This window comes from Dromiciops gliroides, chromosome 1, assembly GCF_019393635.1.
Source record: "Dromiciops gliroides isolate mDroGli1 chromosome 1, mDroGli1.pri, whole genome shotgun sequence".
Taxonomy (NCBI): domain Eukaryota; kingdom Metazoa; phylum Chordata; class Mammalia; order Microbiotheria; family Microbiotheriidae; genus Dromiciops; species Dromiciops gliroides.
The window spans coordinates 237950939-237976432 of NC_057861.1; the positions used below are offsets into that span (position 1 = coordinate 237950939).

The 25494-nt window shown below is 38.4% G+C and overlaps 1 protein-coding gene across 1 annotated transcript; it reads left to right on the forward strand.

Moving 5' to 3' along the window:
* Nucleotides 1–3: 3 nt before the first annotated feature.
* RIOK3 (RIO kinase 3) lies at nt 4–23906 on the forward strand. Its single transcript, XM_043976753.1, has 13 exons — nt 4–184; nt 7116–7234; nt 8151–8296; nt 8390–8497; nt 8782–8891; nt 9469–9612; nt 10271–10398; nt 13686–13883; nt 14702–14861; nt 18468–18548; nt 18645–18734; nt 19219–19326; nt 22206–23906. Exons 1-13 carry the CDS (start codon nt 122–124, stop codon nt 22311–22313), a joined length of 1563 nt encoding a protein of 520 aa, XP_043832688.1. The 5' UTR covers nt 4–121; the 3' UTR covers nt 22314–23906.
* Nucleotides 23907–25494: the final 1588 nt, after the last annotated feature.

Consider the following 25494-nt stretch of genomic DNA (forward strand, 5'->3'; position numbering starts at 1 on the left):
CTACACCGGGCCTCGCCGCCGCCTCCGCCTCCGCCTCCGCCTCCGCCTCATCGTCCTAGACCTCTACGGTGCTCGCTCTCTCATTCTGCCGCTCGCTTCTCTGTACGTGTGTCCCCTGCAGATGGATCTAGTCGGTGTCACCACTCCTGAGCCCAGGCCAGGGTCGGCTTGGGGGCCAAACAAGGTGAGGGGCGGGGCGGCTAGGAGGCCTGGGGGTGGGGGTGGGGCGGCGACGACCCTCAGGGACCCCGGTTCCTTCTCCTAGCCTCTGAGGGCCTGAGTCAAGTTTCCCCTCGGGCGGAGGATGGGGTGGGGGGTCCTTGGTCCTTAAAAAAAGGGGGGGGGGTGACTTGCGGAGGGGCCTCTCTTCGAAACCGCTGGGTGATGAGTCCGGGGCTTTACCTACTTTACCTTTCTTTACCCCTTGGGAAGCCCTCGGTGTTCGTTCACCCCCGGCTCTGTCTGGAAAAAAAGACTTGGAAACGTTGGTTATTGTAGACCAGCTCGGCCGGGGATGGACTGGCCGTTTGGTGTCTGTAGTGGCCCATGGCTGTAGAATTCTCCCTTCCTTCTCTTGGCAAATATAAGGGGCCCCTCACCATTGCTTTGAAATGTCGAAGTGGGGTGAAGGCTGAACTAGGCTTTCCCCATCCAGCGCCAAAGAAGTACTGGGAGGTTCTTACTTAGTTTTCAACATTAGTCGTCCCCTTTTCTTATGAGGGTGACCTGAAACTTAATACACATTTCACATTTTCTCTTTTCATGATCCGTTGCCAGAAGTGTTTCTAAGCCAGAATGCATCATTCTGTGGGAGAATGAATCACCATTTCTTTTCTGTCCTCATTTTGGTTGTGATGTATGTGTGTTTTAGTTTGCTGAGACTTGCTTTTATTCCTCGGCTTTTGTTGTCAACCGATTATGGTTCTGAATAGTAAACAAATAAGAATTCTGGTTTCAAAATCAGCTTTTTTTTTCTTTTCACCTTGAGTAGGTGGTCATTTAGAGAATATTATATGGGACTTTAGGTGACATCTTTCTGAAAGGTGGAATAATTATTTGGTTAAAAAAACATTTAGTTACAAATGAATTTAAAGAAAATAACTTTGTTTTCATTAAAGTGCCTATAGAAGTTCTTTGAAGTAAGGAGAATCACTTTAGCTTCATCTGAACTCTTAACTTTTTTGTTTGCTGACTAATAGGATGAGTTTTACATTAGATATCTGGACCTATTCATCAAGGCCACTAGTAGTATAGAAGTGATACTGGATGGTATTTTTAGTGTCTCTCATGACTTTACATTTTTCAGGAAAGCAGTTATTATGATCATCGAAGAAATGCAAAGAAAAATTAAACACAATACTTTTAGGTATTGTTTTTACATAAAGAATACTTTCCTATGTTTGCAGGAAAGGTGTTATCCCACTTATTATGAGTGAGTTTAAATGAATGACTGGAAAAGCAATTATTAAGCACTTAATGCTTATTAAGCACTCCATTGCTTTTGCTGAGCACTGTTAAGCTATTGGGATATAAATCAAAAGCCAAGGGTTCCCGCTTTTCAAAGGGAAGCTTTATGTTGCTAGGTGTTATTTGCTCCTCTGTTCTAATGGGGAGGGGCATGCAGCAAAACACAGCTGGGGGCAGGTAGATGGCTCAGTAGATAAAGCACAGGCCCTGGATTGAGGAGGACCTGAGTTCAAATCGGGTTCAGACACTTGACACTAGCTGTGTGACCCTGGGGAAGTCACTTAACCCTCATTGCCCTGCAAAAAACCCACAAACAAGCAAAAAACACAGCTGCAGTGGTATCCAGAGAAGGGCCCTTTGGTCTAGGAAGTTACAGGGAAAATGAGTTGAGCCACAAAGAGTATATTGATAAACCTCACCAGGAAATCTAGCAGAATTGGTTTTCTTATAATTCCAGACCTGGTGAGCTGGTGACAGGAAAGGAAGGGTACTCAAACCAGCAAGACTGTTGGCGAGAGGGGCAGCTAGGTGGCACAGTGGATGGAGCACCGACGGGCCCTGGAGTCAGGAGGACCTGAGTTCAAATCCAGCCTCAGACACTTAACACTTACTAGCTATGTGACCTTGAGCAAGTCACTTAACCCAATTGCCTCACCAAAAAAAAAAAAAAAAAGACTATTGGTGAGGATGTGGAGATGGGGATAGTAAGAAGTAAAATGAAAAATTGAGATGGAGAGTTTTCTGAAAGTGATTCAAAAGAGTAGAGGCCCCAAAGCTGAAGTTCCATTGTTGCTTAGTCTCTGCTTAAGGTTGTATTATTTCTTTTGGTAAATTTATGAATATAAAATTAATCAGCATATGGTATTGTTAATAAATGCCAATTAAATTTCATTCAATTATAATGAAGCTGACAAAGAACATGAAGAAAAACAAAGTTATCTTCTGAATGATAGGGGGTCTTATTTTTAGAGCAAATGTTGTTTTTATAAAATTTATAAAATGGGTAGAGATGATATATTTGGATTTCTCTCTGGTCACATCTACAAAATTACATTTTAGTCTACTGCTGTTTAAATGCTTAGGTACTGTGGCAAAAGATGGGGGGTGGGTACAGGGACAGCTAGGTGTGAAAGTGGATAAAACACCAGCCCTGGATTCAGGAGGACCTGAGTTCAAATGTGGCCTCAGACACTTGACACTTACTAGCTATGTGACCCTGGGCAAGTCACTTAACCCCAATTGCCTCACCACCCCCCCCCAAAAGGGGGTGGGGTACAAGGTAAGATATAATCCTTGCCCTATAATGAATAGGAAGAATATTTGTTAGTAAGGAGGAATTTTATGCTTAATGGTAGTAACGCATTTAGTAAATTTAGGAACAATAAAGCAGTAAGCTTGTCTGTTAGAGAGATTTTTGGAGAATATCTGCTAAATTAGGTATTTATTTAAATGACTATCATGGGCCAGGCACTAGGGATACAGAGACAAATATGAAACAGCTCTTAGTCTCAAGCTTACCCCTCTGTTGTGGGAAACAACATAAACATTTATGTGAGTCTATACAAAATAATTTTGGGGGAGAGGCACTAACAGGGTAGGGGGAGGAAGATCAAGAAAGGCCTTATGCAGGGAAGGTGATATTTGAACTGAGCTTTGAAGGAAGTAAGAGACTAAAAAGAGGAACCACAGGGGGGCAGCTTGATGGTGCAGTGGATAGAGCACTGGCCCTGGATTCAGGAGGACCTGAGTTCAAATGCGGCCTCAGACACTTAACACTTACTAGCTGTGTGAGACTGGGCAAATCACTTAACCCCAATTGCCTCACCAAAAAAAAAAAAAGAAAGCACATTCTAGACATTTTGGTATTATTACATACATTTGGAAAGTTGGAATGAAATCAGTTTGAGGATTATTTTGAATGCTAGTTTGAATTTAAATTTGATCCCATAGACCTATGGTGATGTGCCAGGTCCCCTTAAAAATGTAACCGCCACTCTTAGGGTTTATAAGCTAATGTCTTATATATTTCTGAACAGGACTAGTTGGTACTCAGCTAATTGTAAGAATAAAAGAAATGAAAAACAAACAAAAAAGAATAAAAGAAATAAGTTCCTAGAAATGTCTGAAATCACTAGAAGAAAGACAAGGAATGTGGAATAGTCAAAGACAAATGTTGCCTTGGACCAGTCTGGCAATCCCACTAAATAATTTCTGTTCTGTTTTTTAATATTAGTGTTAAGTTGATGACCCATACTCAGGTAGTAGGTAGCGATTGCAGGGAATCTATATCTAATTAAAAGGTTGTTTTTTTAAGATTAATCTTGGTGGGGATATGAAAAGCAGATTGGAAGTGGGATAGAATAGAACCTAGACCAGGGATGAGACTGTGTCATCCTGTCACACGGGACTATACATACTAGGTAGTTTTGATGGAGAAGGAACAGAGGACATGCATTATTAAGAAAACATTAACAAGGGGCAGCTAGGTGGCACAGTGGATAAAGCACTGATCCTGGATTCAGGAGGGCCTGAGTTCAGATGTGGCCTCAGACACTTGATACTAGCTGTGTGACCCTGGGCAAGTCACTTAACCCTAATTGCCCCACAAAAACAAAGCAAAACATTAACAGATGATGTATCTAGATACAAGTAATGCTGGCTGAGGAGAAACAGGTCAGAAGTAGATGGCCAGATGGCCTGGGGGGTAGCCAGATGGCATGTGAAGAATTTTTTCAGGGAATTGGGGGCATAGCTTCTGGAGGCTTAGTTTGTACCATGCTAGTCCAGGTGAGAAAAAGAACAACGGTATCAGCAGCAGGGCAGATGGCAGGGTGTCCTGGGTTTAGAGATTAGCAGAGTACAGCCTTGAAAGGTGAAAACCCTGGTGCCAGAGGCAGAGGCCCTTTGAGAAAGAGTTGGAATTCCCTTATAAGTTTATTGAAGTTCAGAAAATGCTTAAGTTAGATCCCGAGTTAGATCACTTCCAAGGTGTCAAAGGTGATTCACTCCAGAGCTTCAAAATATGAAGAGGCCTGGGAAGATGAGTTTAGTTTTGGGACAAAAAGAGGCCAAGGTAATGACTTGATTGATTTTATAGATGTGCATATATATATATATATATGCATTTATGTACTTATTATTTTCTTGCTTTTGAGAAATGTATTCTCACTTGTTTAGGTGGCATGTTAAATTAGGTGGTTTTATCCTTTGTGTGTGTCACAAACTTTTGGTAGTCTAGAGATGCTATGGTCCAGTTCTTGGAACTGTGTTTTTTGCCTACATTCATAATTGAAGTAAATGGTAAATTTCAGTTAGAAATTACTGAAAATAAAAGTGTGATCTTTTTTTTTCCCACCCAAGTTGATAGGACCCTCGAGATCAATTCAGGTCTGTGAAGAGTAGCTTAAGAACCCCTACATCAGAGTTGGATCTGAAAAGGTTTTGATAGGCTACAGGATTGGCTAGAATCTAATAAAATGGTATTTAGTAGGGATGGAGGAAACATGTCAGGATAGCAGTTTGTCGGAAAAGGATCTTAGAAGGCTTTCTGTTCAAAATGAATTGAGTGTGATTAAGACAGCCAGAAAAGCTAACATTAAAGGAGGCCGCATTCAAGAGAGACTAGGTTATCTGGGAGGGGGAGGGGGGGAGGAGGAGCAGAAGTGACAGTAACGGCAGCAGCAGCAGAAGTAATAATGATAATTAGCACTTATATAGTACTTTAAGGTTTGCAAAGAGCTGTACATACATTATCTCATTTGATTCTTGCAACAATTCTGGGAGATAGGTACTGTTATTACCCCTGGATTACAGATGAGGAAACTGAGACATGTTGAGGTCAAATGACTTGCTCAGTAAGTGTCTGAGAAAGAATTTGAACTCTGGTTTTCTTCTTTCCAGGTCAAACATTTTTACTTGCTACAGGAAGTAGTAGTCCCTTGTGCTCTAGTCACACTCATTCTCGGGTGTTGTCTGGATACCACATTTTAAGAAAGACGTTGATCTGGAAAGTGGCCAGGGAAGGGTGACTAAGGGGTAAAGGGCTCAAAATCATGTCATAAGAGGACTGGTTGAGGGAAATGGTCATGCTTAGCCTAGGTGGAGAGGATTTAAGGGGTGGGAATGCTTGGTGATGAGGGCTTTTTTAAGTGTTTGAAGGACTGAGTATTAGACTCATTCTACTTGGCTTCAAAGGATAGAATTAAGAATGAGTAGAAGTTGCAGTGGTAGATTTAGGTTTCTAAGGAAAAATAGGCATGTTGGTCAGTAGACATTTATTAAGTGCCTAATATGTGCCAGACACTATGCTAAGCACTGGGGGATACAGATAGAGAGAAAGAAGAAAAGACAGTTCCTGCCCTCAAAGAGCTTATAGTTTAATAGGGAAAGACAATAGGCAGAAGGAAGTTGGAAGGAGAGGTTGGGGGAGGAAGGTACCTGTCCTGAGAGCATGAGGAAAAAGTCTAGAGTGTAGCCAGGTGGGAAATGAAGAGATGCCTGATCTGGGTTCCCTCTTTATATGGAGGTGGGTGGAGGAGCTCTTCACTCCACAGGATCCAGTCAGAGAGGAAGAGGACGCCTCATTTTTGAAAAGCTCTTTTTGGCATTTTTCCTTTTTCCTGAATATTATAATTGATTTGAGACTGTGTCTCCCTGTTTTGCTCAGTCTAGAAGTGTGTTGGACACTCAGGTACTCCAGTCCCTATGCCCATTGGCACAGAGACTTTGACCTGTTATGTTTTTACTCTGGGCCACTTCAGCCCTCTTTAGGCAGCCAGATGGTCCCCCTATTCATCATACTGATGGTGGACTTAGTGTAAACACTCAATTGGCATAGTCCACTGGAGCTTATGACTCTGGGGTTCAAGAGTTCCACTAGCATCAGCCTCCCCAGTAGCAGGGATTACATTATGTGCTACCATTCCCACCTTGTAATTGATTTTTGGTTTTTGGGCATTTTTTTGTGCAGGGCAGTGGGGGTTAAGTGACTTGCCCAGGGTCACACAGCTAGTATGTGTCAAGTGTCTGAGGCCAGATTTGAACTCAGGTCCTCCTGAATCCAGGGCCAGCACTTTAACCACTGCACCATCTAGCTGCCCCCGTAATTGATTTTTTTGTTTGTTTGTTTTGCGGGGCATTGAGGGTTAAGTGATTTGCCCAGGGTCACACAGCTAGTAAATGTCAAGTGTCTGAGGCCAGATTTGAACTCGGGTCCTCCTGAATTCAGGGCCGGTGCTTTATCCACTGTGCCACCTAGCTGCCCCTTGTAATTGATTTTTATTTTTATTTTTTTTTAGTGAGGCAATTGGGGTTAAGTGACTTGCCCAGGGTCACACAGCTAGTAAGTGTTAAGGTCTGAGGCCGGATTTGAACTCAGGTACTCCTGAATCCAGGGCCAGTGCTCTATCCACTGCACCACCTAGCTGCCCCTGTAATTGATTTTTTTTTTTTTTTTTGTAATTGATTTTTAAGAGATGGTATTTAGTTTTTGAACTCAGGTGTTTAATTCATCAGTTATCTTATTAAATATTAATGTTCTTTATTCTCTAAGATATAAATCTACATTTGATGTTGCTTGCTAAACCTTATTAGGAAACAAAAAATCTAAATTACAAATTGAGAAATATAATTACGTTTTTGTCTTATAGTGTCCTTGGGGCACCCCTCAGAATACAATATCATGTTCCTTGGCTGATGTGATGAGTGAACAGTTAGCTAAAGAGCTACAATTAGAAGATGAAGCTGCTGCTTTTCCAGAAGTTGTTTCGTAAGTATAATTTGCCAAGAACCCTAATTTTCTAGTGGTATAATTTTTAAAAGACCTAGGTTCACATTCTTGCTCTACACTTCTACCTATGTAATTGAAGAGAAGTAATGGAGCATTTATTAAGCACTTACTATGTGCCACGCACCATTCTAAGCACTGAGCACAGCCATTTTTGGGGGGGGCCTTCATCTGAAAAATGAAAGGGTTGGACTGCATGTTTGCGCACATGTGCCTGTGTGCCTTCTAACTCTAAATCTATGACCCTATGAACAATTTATTTTAGACTTTATCTTATTGAGTAAAATGAATTTCTTTGTCTAAAAAGCAGTTTTAGATACAAAATAATAAAGTACAGTCAAATTATGGCCAAAATATGTGTAGTGAATCTATTTCTCATTGTTTCCCTTTGTAAGTAGGGGACTAGTATGTCATTGGTCACAAAAGGAACTGGGAGTGCTAATACACTTAACTCTTTCACATCTCAACTTTCCCCATCATGTTTTCAATATATCTCGGGTTGGCGAAATTAAATAGGAATTTTGAGGGAATTTTGTGGAAGCCACAGAAGACATATGAAGGCCAGCAGACAACACAGAAGAAGTTTAGAAACTCATAAATATATGAAATATATGTATAGTATTGTATAATATCAACCTGAATTTTATATTAAGGCATTCTAGACACCCCATAAAAGAAAAAAAAATCAGACTTCTCTGGTACGAAAGGAAGGCCAAAAATTTTTATGCGCATTTTCCAGATCACTGGGACACAGTGCTCTTAACCCCCAAGATGTGGGAAGAATAACTGCATATAGTTATATTGGTAAATGTGTCCTAAAAATGATTTTCCTGGGGACAGTGGATAATCTTTGTACTTAGAGGATTTTATCAGTTTTACATTTTCTTATTTTGAGTAGTGTTGCTGAAGGACCATTTGTTACTGGAGAAAACATTGATACTTCTAGTGATCTAATGCTGGCTCAGATGCTGCAGATGGAGTTTGACAGAGAATATGATGCCCAACTTCGGCGTGAAGAAAAGAAATTCAATGGCGACAGCAAAGGTATTGTTCTCCTACTGTATGAACTCCATTGGCCGGTAGAAAATGCATACACCATTTTACTAAATAAATCTTCAAATGTTTTATGTCTTTAAGTTTCCATTTCCTTTGAAAATTATCGAATGGTGCATCCTTATGAGGACAGTGATAGCTCTGAAGATGAAGTTGACTGGCAGGACACTCGCCATGATCCCTACAGAGCAGGTACCAGGTCTATATATAAATTTACCTTCTGTATGCTGAGGGTGGTATACATCAGTGTAGCGGGAAGAGGGAGAGACTTCCTTTTTGCTTCTTTATTCTTTCTCTCTCTCTCGCTTTTTTTTTTTGCAATTTCCCCCCCATTTTATGTTTTGTCATTGGATTCATGATCCAGAAATAAATAGCTTTGAAAATTTACCATTTAGTTTACCTATCTTTTAGCTTTAAAATGTTGAATGTCACAGGTTATTGTTCATTATTTGTTTCCTTGTCTTGGTTACCTCTAGCTAAACCTGTCCCTACTCCCAAAAAGGGTTTTATTGGAAAAGGAAAAGATATTACCACCAAACATGATGAAGTAGTGTGTGGAAGAAAAAATACAGCACGAATGGAAAATGTAAGTTATGGAATACATGTCTGCCTTTTAGAACATGGGTCTTGAAGCTATGGCCTTCAGGCCAGTCGTGTCAAAAAAAAAAATGTAAAAGCTGTTGTTAGTGCTCAAGCCATCAAAAAAAAGGTGCTATGTTCTAGAAGCATGTTTGATTGAATAAAAAATATAGAATACTTATAGGAAAAATTTAATTTTTACTTTAAAAACACTTTAATTGACAGAAGAAACTTGCAAAAACTTGAATGCAAATGAATGATACATTTATTGCTTAAAATAAGGGATCACAAGTATCTCAGTAGATAATGCTCTACTAAGCTTTTTAGTTTGAAAACCAGTTTCATCTTAGTGTGAAAAATGACACAGTTAGTCACTTCGATCTTCTGGAAAAAATTGTTATAGTTGGTAATAAGTGAATATTGTTTCTTTATATGTAGTAACAAGAAAATATTATAAGAAAACCTAGAAATTTTAAAAATGTAAGAAATGTTTGCATTATTTATGTCTAATATCTTAAGTCTTTAGTAGTTAGGGCTGAACCTTGTAATATAACAATAATAATGTTTCAAATTTTTACTGGTAGTTTGCACCTGGATTCCAAGTAGGAGATGGAATTGGAATGGATTTAAAACTACCAAATCAGGTCTTTAATGCTTTAAAACAACATGCCTATTCTGAGGAACGTCGGAGTGCCCGTGTCCATGAGAAAAAGGAACATTCTACAGCAGTAAGTGTCAAATTCTTGTGTCTTTGGTCAAAAAACATAGCCTAAACACTTCACTTTGGTATTAGAATATTCACTTTTTTGGGAGAGGGGGGTAGTATCTTTGAACAGGAGGGGAAGCATATCATAGTAAATAGAGCTGGTTTCTGAGACAGGAAGACCTGGGTTTACTTCCTGTCTCTGACACATGCTGGCTGTGTGACCCTGGGCAAGTCACTTAACCCCAATTGCCTCACCAAAAAAAAAAAATCACTTAACTTTCTAGATTAACCCCTAATTTACTGTAATTTTTACATATTTATAATTAAAGCAAAATATATATAGTCTATATACTGATGAATATTTCAGCTTTTTTTCTCATTAAAAAAAAGATTAATTTTATTTAAGTAACCTTTTTAATTTATATATTTATAACCAAACTTTAGTAGTACATAATTAATGACATTAGAGGTACATTTAAGTAGCAAGAACATTAAATAACCAAACCTGTCATCAGAATGTGGGAGAGAGAAAAGTCTAATCACACTTGAGAGTATGAAAATATTTCCACTTAGTTATTTTGTGTGTGTGTGTGTGTGTGTGTGTGTGTGTGTGTGTGTGTGTGTGTGTGTGTGTGTGGAGTTGAGTAATCTTTTACATTGGTAATTCTTTATTTTTACAGGAAAAAGCAGTAGATCCTAAAACACGTTTACTTATGTACAAGATGGTCAATTCTGGAATGCTGGAGACAATCACTGGCTGTATTAGTACAGGAAAGGAATCTGTTGTCTTTCATGCATATGGAGGGAGGTAAATAAGCAAAATATTCTAATTCAAAGAGACTGTTTGAAATAAGAACACTCCCACCCCCCCATAGTATCAGTTATTTACATAGCTATCACTCTCTATATTTTAATACTTATATTGTCTCAGTGTGGCAGGGTCTTTGAGGCCCCAGGGTCATTTCATGCTATGAAGAGGCATTGAAGTAGCATTGAAAAGTAGAGGAATTCCTTTTTAAATGAAATGCTTATAAGAAACTCCCTTTTTTAACTGAAGGAAAGAGAAATGTTTGAAAGCCTCTGTTACATATAAAAATCTTTTAGATCATGATACCTTTGCTAGAAAATTTTTCTGACTTCACTACGTTATATACTATATACATAAAAATAATACTCCAAAATATACTCACATGAAGCAAAAACAAAGCTGCAGAGAGATTTGCAAATCTAATTAATCCTGGTAGAAATACAAGATTTACTTTTGGGGGATAGAGGAGACTGGGGTCTAAATGGGGAAGGTGAAGACTGAGAGCTCCTATAATTCTTGAGGTGGGTAATAGGGGTAAAAGTACACATTATAAGAGGGCTTTGTTCCAGGAAATTGTTGTTGGGCTAGAAGATAAAAGGAGGTACTAATATTGGCCAATTTGATATGTGTGGATCAGCTTTCAATACCTATGATGTAGTGACCTTCATTTTAAGATGCATTAGCTTAAAGCATGCTTCTCCCCCTGCAGTGTGGGAAAAAGTAGAATAGCTTTGGAAGAGTAAGTTGGCTGCAAATTGTATGGCAGTCAGGAGAGCAGATAAAACTTTTCTGATAATGATGGACTCTGGATAGTCAATTAAAAGCTCATGTTATGAAGGAATAAAGAAAGTCTCTAGTAAATATTTGGCTACATGCCAAGCACTGCGCTAAGTGCTAGGCATACAATACAAAGTCGAGACAGTCTCTCACCTCAATAGGCTTACATTCTAACGGGGGAGATAATATAGAGGAGAGCATTAACCAGGGAAGAGAGTTAAAGTTTGGAAATTGACAAAGATGGTAGATGGGTAAAAAAGGGCTGTCCCTAAAGTCTCTTTCTAGAGGAAATGATAATGTTGATTTGATTGCCATTCACAAAACAAGAGGTAGAGAGGATACGCTAGGATTCTGTTATAAGACTGCTCCTTCCCCTTCCCCTCTCCTCAACATGTTACCTTTCTCAAAATGAACAGAGACAGGGAATACTTTAGTTTTCATGTTAAGGAGAAGAGAAAATTAAATACAAGGGGCATGCAGGTTTGTATTCCCATGTTGGCCAATCAGTCTTTTTAAAGCAATTACTACCATAGGTGCTATTGAGGATACAAAAGAGATAAGATTTGAGCTTAGCCCATGAAGTTTAATTATGAAGATACTCCTACCAAGGCAAGCCTTTTAGAAGATTATGTATAATAAAGTGTTTAATTGTGTGATAGAGATCAAGTATCTCATCCAGTGGCACTGAGGAGCTTACAGTCCTGCAAAAGATGTTCTATAGAGCCTTTTGTCCCCTTTTATTGATGACTATAATTACCTTAACAGTTGTTAAGAGAGACATGTGTAGTGTGATTAAAGGAATGGCATAAATCAGTGATGTCAAACTAAAAAAGAAACCGATCCCTGTGGTTGTCACGTTGATTTAGAAAGCCACAAATTAACAATCTGTATTAGATTTTAAAATTTATTTTGTTAACCATTTTCCAATTACATTTTAATCTGGTTGGAGGGAATGAGCTTAAGGCCCAATATATACTGAAGACCTTTGAATCCAGTGACAGAGGGTTTAAGTATTATGGGACTTGAGGAAGAAGAGATGATGGAAGAGAGGGAATTTGACCTCAGAACTAGAAAAATGGACAGGAGAAATAGAGAAGTGTAGTACCTTCCAGGTAAAGGACCAGCACTAGTGAAGCATGAAGGTGATAATTAGCATTTCTCCCTTCTAGCAGCCCATAGGGTAAGTTTATCTATGTTACACACACACACACACACACACACACACACACACACACACTTCATCTAGTTGAAGGCAGTAGCTCTCATGTTCTCTTTTTGCCTTCTCACCACCACCTCACTTATTTCACCTAATTTCTTCAGTCTAAACTTTCCCATTTCTTTCATCAATTTCTCATACATGTTCCCAGACCCTTGGCTCTCTGGTGATTTTCTCTTTAAATGGTTCTGACATGGTCTTACCATGGCAGAGGCAAGTGACGTTACTTTTCTTGTTCTGTTAAGTTTAACTTGAGATAGAACAAGCTTTTTTGGCAGCCTCACTACTGATCTTGTAGTCAGAGAAGTTCTTTTTCATGGGAATGCTTTTCATTACTCCTCAAACCAGGCCAGGTCATTATGAATCTGAAGTGCAAGATTTTATATTTTTAGGCCTTGTTACATGCTCCTTTTGTCTTTATATCACCAGGAAATCCTTTCTGGTGGACATTGCTCATCATTTTTTTGTTTACAATTATTCAACCATTAATGAATTTCAAAAGCATATGTTAAAGGCTTACTACAGATGTCAAGCTGGTACTGTGCGAAGTGCTGGGGATATACATTTTTAAAATAAGTCTCAAGGAACTTATATTCTAATGGGGATAGTTATGGAGGAGAGGTAGCTATGGAGTCACAGAAAATGAGGATTTGATTCACCTGACACAGTTGAATTTCCCTTTAACCTAATCATGTGACTGGACTGCTACCCAAGCCACATTTTCCTTACTATCTTGCAAAGATGTCATGAGAAAGTTTGACATGGACCATTCTGAAATCAAGATACACATTTACAACGTTTTCCACTCTGCCAGTCTAATGATAATGTGCAAAGGGACTTGAAGGGCCAGGTTGTCTGTTTTCGGTATACTAAATAATGAGTTGTTCATATAATCAGAGACATGGAAAATACCTTAAAAAAAGGTCATTTTATCTTCTTTTTATTTTATATCTATCACACCTGGTCTACAAACGGATGAGAATCTAACCTCTTTTTTAAAATATCCTTTATTTCTTTCTTGGGTTTATCACCAGAACCATTAAGGGGGAAAATTATATTACTAAGTCCTACTGAAAAATGATTGTCATCTAGGTAAAAATTGTCTACTAAAACCATAGCTTTTATAGTCAGATTTGTCGATCTTTTTGGAGAAAAAGGTTTGATAGTTTCTCCAATTGGGATGTTCTTTGGAAGTTCTGTTCTCCTTAAAGACTTGGAATATTCCGTTAGAAAAGGCCTTACTTAGGCTCTGGAAATATGCACTGATTGACCCTTTTTTTCCCCTTTATATCAGCATGGAAGATGGGAAAGAAGATAGTAAAGTTATACCTGCAGAATGTGCCCTAAAGGTATTTAAAACAACTCTTAATGAATTCAAGAATCGTGACAAATACATAAAGGATGATTTCAGGTTTAAAGATCGCTTCAGTAAATTGAATCCACGAAAGATCATCCGTATGTGGGCAGAAAAAGAAATGCACAATCTAACAAGGTACAGAAAATCAAAAGGCCAGAAGGGATCTTGGGTGTCTGTCACCATTGTTTTAGGCATCTTAAATGTCAATTTAGGGACCACCAGATAAGGAAACTTCTCAATCTCTCTTCAAAACAGTTTTAAAATACCACGGTGAAATGTTGTCCTCTCTATTACAACAAATTCCCAGAACTAAAATGAAAACCATTTTCTCTCTTTGCCTAGAGAAAATTCAGAGTTAACTGGGCATCTTCCCCTATATAGTTCTTTTATATCACTGAACAATTTTTTTTAATTATCCCTTAGCTTGCTTTTCTACAGATTAAATAATCTATTTTCATTTGCATTGGTACCAAACCAGATACTAAAGATTTTCTTAAGCTTTTGTGTTACATGTAATACAAAATACTTGTAAACTTTTATGACAGAATGTTTTTGTTTACTAGTTTTAATTTTCACTGTATTTACCATTCAGATTTGTGTTTCAGTGAACAATTTAGAGGTGGCTGAAAGCTTGGAGAATATGTATCCAGCCCCCTTATAAAAAATAGCTAAAGAAAACTAGGGCTCTGAGGGCTCTGCATTAGATCATAATAGATCTCAAGTAATTATAATATATTTCCTGATGATTACTCAACATGTGACTGTGACTTGGTTTTGCTTTTTGAAGTACATATTTAGTTAAATGTAAAAGTTAAAAGATAAAATTTATAAATAGAGGCAGAGATGATAAAGGTGGAAGGTATATTTTTAATACGTTTCTGCTGAGATATATTTGTTTGATTTGGAAAAAAAACAACACCACTGCTCATGGTGACTTTTTTCCCCACATGCAGAATGCAAAAGGCTGGTATCTCTTGCCCAGAAGTCATAATGCTTAAGAAACACATTTTGGTCATGTCTTTTATTGGCAAAGATCAAGTCCCAGCTCCCAAACTAAAGGAAGTAAAACTCAGTAGTGAAGACATGAAAGAGGCCTACTATCAAACCCTCCATGTAAGTTGAAATTTTCTTTTACATTTCTATAGAAACTTCCTTTTACATTTCTACATTTTCAGGTGATATGCTGTAGTTTTGAGGAAATTTTTTGTTAATATATCTAAAGGGTATGTTTCCAAATAGTTGGATAAATGAATACCCAGGGTGATTTTATATATTTTTTTTCTATCAGTAGCATTAGTATCATCAGAGAAACATGAGATTTGATAATTTGGTATTCATTCTGTCCCCAAAACTCAACCAAATAAAATTTTATATTATTGTACTTGTACAAAAATGTGATGTCTCATTCCTTTGTTTATACCATAAGTGCTATAGCCCCCCCAATTTAAAAAAAAATGTTTTTACTTTTGTAGATACATTTAGAAAGGAAAGGGTACTTTAAATTTTTTTGTAAAACCAAAAATTTTCCCTCTTGGCACATATATATCTTTAAAAATGACTAGCTATGTGGTAGGTAAGAGGGAACAGAATTCCAAATATGTTTCAGTGCTCTACTCTTTAACATACAAATTGAATAGTGGAGGGCAGCATTTTTGTTTTTGCATTTCCCATGGTGTTCTGAGCTGGGTTTGACTCAGGCCAGTCACCTGTTAGATTAGGTGTAATTGGAACAAAATGAAACACTAAGAGATCATTCAGAAGTTAGCAGAAAGAGACTTAAGAGCCCTTGCATAGCCATAGCAGAAGGATATTCAACAGGGAACAGCACTGAGGACACCCTGAATTGATTCAGCTGAAGGAAGCTCCCCTTGTCTGAGTTGCCCTAAGGGATGCACCAACCAAGCATCACAGGGAGAATTCTTGGAACTCTTTGTGGATGCTTTGTACCCAGGTGACCAGGAAGGATGTCGACAGATTGAGCCTTTGGTGCCCTGAGACAATCAAGACTTGAGGATGAGGGGCGGCTAGGTGGCACAGTGGATAAAGCACTGGCCCTGGATTCAGGAGTACCTGAGTTCAAATCCGACCTCAGACACTTGACATTTACTAGCTGTGTGACCCTGGGCAAGTCACTTAACCCCCATTGCCCCACAAAAAAAAAAAAAAGACTTGAGGATGGTCTCAATATTTTTAAAAGAAAAATTAGCCTAACTTGCATGGGGTGAGGGGTAGGGGTTAGGATATTGGACCTGTCACACTTGGGAAATGGATTTCATATTAAAGTAGGATGATAGGAGGCAGCTAGGTGGTGCTGGGCCAGAAGCCAGGAAGACTCATTTTTCTAAGTTCAGATCTGGCCTCAGACACTTACTAGCTTTGTGACCCTGGGCAAGTCACTTAACCCTGTTTGCCTCAGTTTCCTCATCTGTAAAATGAGCTGCAAAAGAAAATGGCAAAACACTTCAGTATCTTTACCAAGAAAACCCCCACAAGAATATGAACAGACAGTTTTCAGACAAAGAAATCAAAGCTATCTATAGCCATATGAAAAAATACTTTAAATCCCTATTGATCAGAGGAATATAAATTAAAACAACTCTGAGATACCACCTCACACCTGTCAGAGTGGCAAATATAACAAAAAAAGAAAATGTTGGATATAGGAGTGGATATGGGAAAATGGGAACACTAATCCACTGTTGGTGAAGTTGTAAACTGTTCCAACCATTCTGGAGAGCGATTTGGAGCTATGCCCAAAGGGCTATAAAATTGTGCATACCCTTTGATCCAGAAATACCACTGCTAGGTTTATATCCCAGAGACATACCCCAAAAGAGGAAAAGACCAATTGGTACAGAAATATTTATAGCAGCTCTTTTTGTGGTAGCTAAGAATTGGAAATCAAAGGAATGCCCATCAATTGGGGAATGGCTAAACAAGCTGTGGTGTATGATGGTGATGGAATATTATTGTGCTATAGCAAATGACAAGCAGGATGATTTCAGAAAGGCCTGGAAAGACTAATATGAACTGATGTATAGTGAGTGAAGTAAGCAAAACCAGGAGAACATTGTGCTCAGTGACAAGATTGTTGAATGAACTGTGAATGACAACTATTCTCAGCAAGACAATGATCCGAGACAATCCCGAAGGACTAACAATGAAGCACACTATCCACCCCCAAAGAAAGAACTGATACTGATTGAACAGAGTGAAGCATGCTGTTTTTCACTTATTTTCATTTTTTATTCAATTTTTCTCATACAAAATTACTAATACGGTAATACTTTAAATAATTGAATATGTATAACCTACATCTGAATTTTTGGTGCCTCTGGGAGGGGAGAGAGGAAAGGAGGGGTAGAATTTGGAACTCACAACATTAAATATAAATTTTTATTAAAGTGGGGGAGAAGGGAAGAAAACCCCAGATTGGGTAGTGAAGAGTTAGAAAACAACTGAAAAACTATGGAACAAGAAGATGATAATTACACTTAACATGTTAGAATTATTTTCCCCCCATTTAGTTAAAGAACTAAGTTGACACTTTTGCCTATAGTGGAAAATAGAAAGTATATTCAAGCAAAAACTATTTTGTGAGGGAACTAATTTTCTTTTTAGGGGAGTGAAGTGCCTGAAAAGAAAAGGGGATTTCATAATGGGACTTTGAACTGGCAGGACTTTTTATCTACTCCAATTCTCCCATTTTACAGATGAGGACCGTGAGGCTTACATGATTAAGCAATTTGCCATCTTGTGATCTCAAGCCAAGATAAGAATGCAGGGCCTCTGATTCTAAATCCAGTTGCGAGGTCCCTTTTCTGTCTTGTGCCATTAGATCAAGGTATAGAAATTAATTATATTGTTCTCTTCCATTAGAATTAAGTAACTCTCTTTAAATTTTTGTTACAAAAGATGGTTTACTGCTGGGAGAGAGAGAAGAGTATAAAATGTTTTAAAAAATGAATGTGACACGAGAAGAAAAGAATCAGTTTAAGAAACAAAAATAATAGCATTCAGTACTGGCATTAGTAGTAGATACATCAACCTGCTTCTGCCTAACAGGGTGTATAAAGAGGGCTTTTCTCCCTAGTTCCAGAATAGACTCAGAATTGCATGCATGCAGGAGAAGGCTTATTGTGTTAACCTATTTGTGTTAGACTTCTTAAGCTTTTTGCTCAGAGCCCAAATTCTTTCAAAATTATTCAGATTTTACAAATCTGAATCATAGCTGTTTGTATTCAGTCCTATGTGGTGGTGTATTATGTACAGTACAACATAAGGGGGGATATGAGACTTTGTTCTTTATGTTTGAAGTTGATGACTGTTAAAGCATTACTACGGTTAGGTTTTTGCTGTTGTTTTTCCCAATAACAAGCTTATTTCTGCTCCCTTTTGTGGTTCATTGGCTTGCATTTGTGAGATTAGTGATCAGAAATAAAATGACAGTTTGTGATAATGAAATAGTGGAGTTACCTGGCCCAGTAGGTTAGCCAGTTCATGTCCATGGTGTCATTAGCACCGTGCTCTGATGAAAGAACCAGGCAAAGGCACACAAAACCACAGTCATCTTTTCCTTCCTTTCCTCTTATCTTTTTGCTGTCTCCTAACCCCTCCTCAAAAAAACCCAGACTTGACTTGTTGGTCCCTTTGCTCGTTTCAGTCATAGCCATGTGCCGGTCTATGTATAATTCTCTCAGCACTTGCATTTCCTCACAGATGATGCAGCAGTTGTATAAGGAGTGCAGTCTCGTCCATGCTGATTTGAGTGAGTACAACATGCTGTGGCACGCTGGAAAGGTGAGAAGTTCATAGTCCATTAATGTCATTTGCACAGTTGTAATAGAAACTTCCTCTATAGAAAGCAAATCACTTTGTGCCTTGTCTTTGTCCTAGGTCTGGTTGATTGATGTTAGTCAATCTGTGGAGCCAACCCATCCCCATGGTCTGGAGTTCTTGTTTCGAGATTGCAGGAATGTATCACAGGTGAGAATTCAATGATGGCTTAGTGTTAAAGGAGAGTGTTGTTCATAACTAAAATAATTGTAAAGCATTTTAAAAGGGGTAATATGTTCCTCCCAGTATTAGAAGTGAAGTGACTATGAGGCTTTTTGCCCAGTTCTGTTCACCTGATACAGACTCAGATATCTGTTGAATAAGTCAGTTCAGTCAAAGTGATGCTAGTTAGTGAAACAGTTTTGAATTCAAACAAAGAGCAGGAAAGTAAGAGCTATTTTGTGTGTTAAGCTTGTCTTCATAGTTTATGTAATAGGTGACAAATATTTTAGAGATGGAGAAAGAAAAAAGATTTAAATAAGGCCTAAAGAGAGTTAAATTTTTCTGGGATGTTATGGCTTGAATAATAAACTACTATTACAGTCAGAGTGTGAAGGTATTTTATACCCAATTTGTTTGTCTTGAAAAAATGATTTTAATAGTTCAATGACTGACCTTGTACTTTGTCTACTAGTTTTTTCAGAAAGGGGGGGTAAGTGAAGCCCTCGGTGAACGAGACCTCTTCAATGCTGTGTCGGGCTTAAACATAACAGCAGATAATGAAGTTGATTTCCTGGCTGAGGTGAGTGTTTTCGATCTCTGTACAGTTATTTGTCATAATAGGAGACAGGGGCAGAACAGATATTTAAAAGCCCTGGTTAATTTTAAACCCTCATTTCAACCTTTAATTTCAACTTTGTCTCCCTTGAGACCTCTAACAAGTAACAAAAATTGAAATTTCATTTCCTCCTGAGGGGATTTGACTAGATGATTTCTGAAATCTACAATTTGATTTTTTTTTTTTAAGTCTCCATCCCCACATGTTCTCTTGAGAAATGAAAATGACCAAAGTATGGGCAGTAGTTACATTTGATAGTACTGTAAATGTCCTTTCCTTGAAATTCTTTTCCCTTACAGCTTCTGGGATACTCTATTTACCTTCCCCCTTCCCCCCCCTCCCCCTTTCTGCCTGCTAAATTATTTGTCCTCTAGGACTCAGTCTTTAAACCCCTTTTGTTCATCTAACAAATGTTTGTGTATCTACCATGTTATCAGAACTCTGCTAAAATCCAGTTTCTACCCTCTATAAAGGAAGGCATTGGAAGGATTTTTGGTACTCCACTAGTTCTACCAGCATCCCCGATTCAGACCCTCAGAAGAATCTTTGATTCCTCCCTCTCTTTTACCACTCACTTCCTTCATCATCCATTAATACCCTTAACAAACAGAAAGTTCTAACACAATTCTTCCTTTATGGTAGTGGGTTTCAAACTTGTCTTTTTCTTTTTCTGTTGGCATCGCCCTAGTTCAAGCTTTCCTCAGTTATATATAGGTTTTGGGCAGAGTAGGTGGTGCAATAGATAGAGTTGGGAGGACCTGAGTTCAAATCTCACCTCAGACACTTAGTAGCTGTGTGACCCTGGGCAAGTCCCTTAACCCCGATTGCCTCAAATGTCCAGGGCCATGTCCAGACATCCTGATATATATCTTGCCACTGGACCCAGATGGCTCTGGAGGAGGGAATGAGGTTGGTGACCTTGCACAGCCCTCCCTCACTTAAATCCAATTCACTGCAAGTCATGACATCACCTCCTCAAAGCCATGGTTCTCTTTGAGAATGAGGGACAGCCAACAACAATACATAGGTTTCATAGGAGTTAAAACTAGAGGACTGTTTGGACATCTAGTCAACTGATTAGCTAGTCATTTTATTTATTTAGGGGTAGATGATCAATTTTTCTGTTGTTACTTATTTGAAAACAACATGTTAATAGCTCACATGTGTAAGTAACACTATAGTTTTAAAATTTATCAGTATATCAAATGATTGCACACTTTTCACATCAGACCAAACATTTAATAAGCATCTACTACGTCAGGCACTGTGATCAGTTCTAGGAATAGGAAGAGCAAAAAAAGCACAGACTAATGGGAAAGACAGCATGTACAAATGAGATATACAGAATAAATTGGAAAGGATCTCTGTGCAACACTAGTATTACAGGGGTTGGGGGGAGATCAGGAAAAGCTTCTTGAAGAAGGTGAGATTTGGGGGAAGCCATGCCAGCCAGAAGGCAGAGATGAGGATGGAGAAACTTTTGAGGCATGAGGGACAGCCAGTGAAAATGCAAGGAGTAGGAAGATGAAGTGTCATGTCAGAAGAATTAGTCCAAGTTCTCTGCCCCAAAAATGGTCAGCTTTCAAGTTAGGGAAACAATGTCTTAATATTTCTAGTTAAATAGTGGGCACTCAAAATATTTAAATGAATATTCTACAATATGTAAAATAATAGGTAGGTATTTCTCTATCAGGTAGAATAGCATTAGCTTTTCCTGTCTTAGAAGACAGGTTCTGAATCTTCAAAATATCAGCTACTTATTCACCTCCAGAGAGAGAATTGATGAACTCTTGAGTGCAAATTGAAGCATATTTTTTTTTACTTTCTTTATTTTCCTTGTTTTTTTTCTCCCCCATACATGGCTAATGTGGAAATATATTTCGCATGATCTTCATATGCATAATGGATACCATTTCTTGCCTTTTCAATGCATTCAGAAGGGATTAGGAGAGGGAGAGAATTTGGAACCAAAAATAAAATTAACAAAAAAATCTCAGCTGCTTGTTTTGATAATACCTGTTTAGGAGGGGACAGCATGTTATGGGTGGGGGAATGATTCTGACCCCTGGAGTTGGAGGAGCTAGCTTCAAATACCATCTCTGATGCTCACTACTTATATGACTTTGGACAAGATATTTAACCTCCCCTTGGTCTCAGCTTCCACATAACCTCTGAGGTCCCACCTACTTGCAGATACTATGAAGGTTTTCTTCTAGCAGTGATTGACTATAAATGTGTATGTATTGACCTGTTTATGCTCACAAGCCTACCTAGTTCCTACACTGAACAAATAATGTTTTACCACCTTCAGTTTACAATGCCCACAGCTAGGTATCTGTGGGCCTATTTGCCGACATGTTAAAAGCAGGGAACAAGGTTAGTGGTGTTACATGGCCTCTAGTAATAGAATTAAACCAAGCCATCTTATTCAAAAACCAATTCTAATTAGTCTGTCACCCTGGAATTAAGCGTGTCTTTTGTCATGGGTGCAGTGGTCTGGATCTCTGATTTCTTTGCTTTAGGAGAAGATGCATTCTCCTGGTGAGGATCAGCAGCTGTTGTGTAGCTGTGCAGTTTTAGAGTTGTGTGGGGCGAGGAGAGGTTGGGACTTGCCAAAGGTCATTCAGCCATCATGTGTCAAGGGCAGGATTTGAATTGAGGTCTTCTAGACTGTAGCCCACTTATCCACTCCACCCCCCACTACCTTTATTATCCTATAATTGGCATGAGTTGAATTGGCCCTACATCAATGCTGGCCTGTCTGAAGTGTTTGTAGTTTTGAACTGTAACATCAAATGCAGTGTTTTAACATCTGTTTTGAATTTGAAATTTTAATTTTGTAGATAGAAGCTTTGGAGAAGATGAATGAAGATCATGTTCAGAAGAATGGAAGGAAGGCTGCTTCATTTTTAAAAGATGATGGAGGCCCACCAATAATATGTGATGAATAACACCAACACTTGCTGCCTCTAACTATGTTGGTGCAGTGGTGATTGTCACCTGCCAGTGGCAAGTGGAATTGTGGGTGACTTGAAATACCAAAAAAGGAAACACGAGGAGTGTACAATGGTGCTTCTGTGTTTTTTTTTCCTTGTGACCCATGTGCCAGATGTGTGGGATTTTTAGCTTGGCACTGTAAGAATAGGATGTCACTACCTCTTATTACATGATTGGGCTAATTTAATTCTTCAGCTGCACGAGGTTCTTGTAGCTGAAGTAGACATGTTTTTTGCATGATTCAGGGCATAAGTGTTTTGGTGCATATTTTTTAAAATTTAGGTAATATTTCTAAGTATATGAAGAAAGGACAGCTATATTTGGAAAAAAGAGAATTTTAGTAGCATTTCTTTTTCTTCCCTTATTCTTCCGTGTTGGATATCTTCCTCTCCAGAACATCTTATGGAAGTCAGTATTTCTCAGTTTTTCTTCCCCAGGTGAAGTACTTGAACAGAGTTCTAAAGAGAAAAATTGGTCTTCCTTGGTGAAAGTGATGAATGAAAATTGTTTTGGAATGACTTGAGTGAAAGAGACATTAGCCATGTGTCCTTTATTGGTACCTTTGAAAATCTGATTCAGGTCCATATCTGTTCAAGGCAAGGCATCGTAGGTTCCTGACTAGTTCCGAGTCAGATTATATCCAAGAGGTTTAACTTGAATGTTTTACAAATTTCTTAACTTCTGGTTTTTCTACTTTTAAGCTTAATTTGATAAGGATAATACACCGGCATTTTACACTTAGAATTAAAATTTAAATTACTTGCAATGACAGAATTTGAGATTTAACCATGTTTTACATATTTTGGTGAAATTTTTATTTTAAAAATAGAGCACATTTTACACTTTGCTAAATTGTAACTGTGTGAAGTTCAAAGGCAGCCACTTAGTAGGAGTGGCTCAGAGGAAACTAGCTGGAAGACAATTGGAAGCAATCATATGAGGAAACTAGGTATAGTGAAACTCAGGGGTACCACAATTTACATAAACTAGGATAGACTATTTGACCTCAGTTTTAATAGACCATTAAGCACTGACTAACTTCAGATGATAAAAAAAATGATTGTATACCTGGGCTAACAATGAAGTTCATTAGCTGCATCCTCGCTATTTTCTCAGAACTTAATATTGGAACACCTTCTAAAAACCCGGATTGGTTCTGTGTTAACATAAATTGCGTTTTTCTAGAAATAAAAAGGAAAAATCCAAATATTTAGACTTGAAACTGTACTACATTTGAAAATCTAATGATTCCTTTTTCCCTCTTAGTTAAATAAATCCTTTGTGTTGCTTTTGGCTGAATTCTAGAGCGATGCAGTCCTTACTTCTGAAACATGTCCTGTGACAAGGGTTTTAAGATGACTGGTTATTTAATGCGTTGTATAAATTAAGAGAACTATCTAATTTTGAAAACCTTTAACATTTAAAAAATGTTGGTTTTATATCATACCCTGTTTTACAAAGAGCAGCAAACCATTGCTGTGTGACATTCTTGTAGTGTGCTGTGGAAAGTGCTCTTTTTTAAAAATTAAAAAAAGAAATTCAATTGATGGTGGTTCTTCTGTGTGGGTCCTTCTTACAACTTTTAACTCAGTTTCCAGATGCCCTCTACAAAAATTGGGGGAGAAGGGGCTAATTGACACTTGTTCTCATCTCTTCAGATTTGGATTTCATTATTAAAGAATTTAGTTTATATTAAACTGCAAGCAGATTATCAGGTAGTGAATCCCTAATGGACTGACTAAACCAAGGAGTTGTATGATGACCTAAAACACAAATGAACATGCTATAAAAATGTAAAGTAGGCCGTTTTACCTCACTTTAATAGAAAACACACTATGGAAAAATCTTTAATATCCAACAAGGAGGACCTAGTTGCTGAAATGGAAGCAACTTTGGGAGCAAGCAAAGTGGTGCTGTCTGACAAACCAGTCAGTTTGGGGGGAGCTTGCAAAGGGCTCAGAGAATGGAGAGGAATTATCCCACTCCCTAAAAACATACAGGGAAACAGCCCCAAAATTATGGGAAGCCCTCGAAAAATAAAATCTGAAAATATAAAAATAAATTATTCCTAGGGGGGAAATGGAACTGTCTAAAGAGACCAATGTCAATTCACAATGTCGATCGACTAACCTGTTAAGACAATGGGAGGGCAGGTAACTAATGCCAAAGAACTGCAAGGTTCTGTAATAGAAGTACGAATATAAAAGCATGGCCTAAGCCAAGGTTGATGATGAGCACCAAGGACACCAAAAAGGACAATTTTTCTCTTTTGGGTAAGAGAAAGCCCATCAACATAACGATGAGAAGACAAAACAGCATTTGTTAGCTTCTGTTTTCTCTGGTAAACTGAAGGAATGAACAAAAACCAGCAAAGGAAATGTTAGGGCAACACCTTGTTGCCCTCAGTGAGTTCTGAGACATTGGACCCAGCAAAGCTCCCTCTGAGGGTCCCGAGAGAACTTCTAGATGTGGTTGCTGAGCCCCCGATGTCTAGCCCCTGCTGCAGAGAGATTGACAAATACCTACAAGCATGACCATGATTATAGCTAATTATATATACACAGCACTGTCCCAAAGCACTATCAAAACTCTAGAATTACTTTTTTTTTTTTTTTGCGGGGAAATGGGGGTTAAGTGACTTGCCCAGGGTCACACAGCTAGTAAGTGTTAAGTGTCTGAGGTCGGATTTGAACTCAGGTACTCCTGAATCCAGGGCCGGTGCTTTAACCACTGCACCATCTAGCTGCCCCTAGAATTACTTTTAAAACATGGATGGGCTCTGTGTGAGAGAGAAGTAGAGATCACTTAAGAGCCAACATAACTTTGACAAGAATAGGTAATGCCAAGTTAGTCCACCTGCATTTTAAAAAAAACTCATACTTTTTTTTTTTTTTAAAGTGAGGCAATTGGGGTTAAGTGATTTGCCCAGAGTCACACAGCTAGTAAGTGTTAAGTGTCTGAGGCCAGATTTGAACCCAGGTACTCCTGACGCCAGGGCCGGTGCTCTATCCACTGCGCCACCTAGTTGCCCCCTAAAAACTCATACTTTTAAAAAAAGTTTATTTTCAGTTCCAAATTCTCTCCCCTTCTCTTTCCCTTGCCCATTGTCAAAAAAACCCAAACCCATTACAAGTA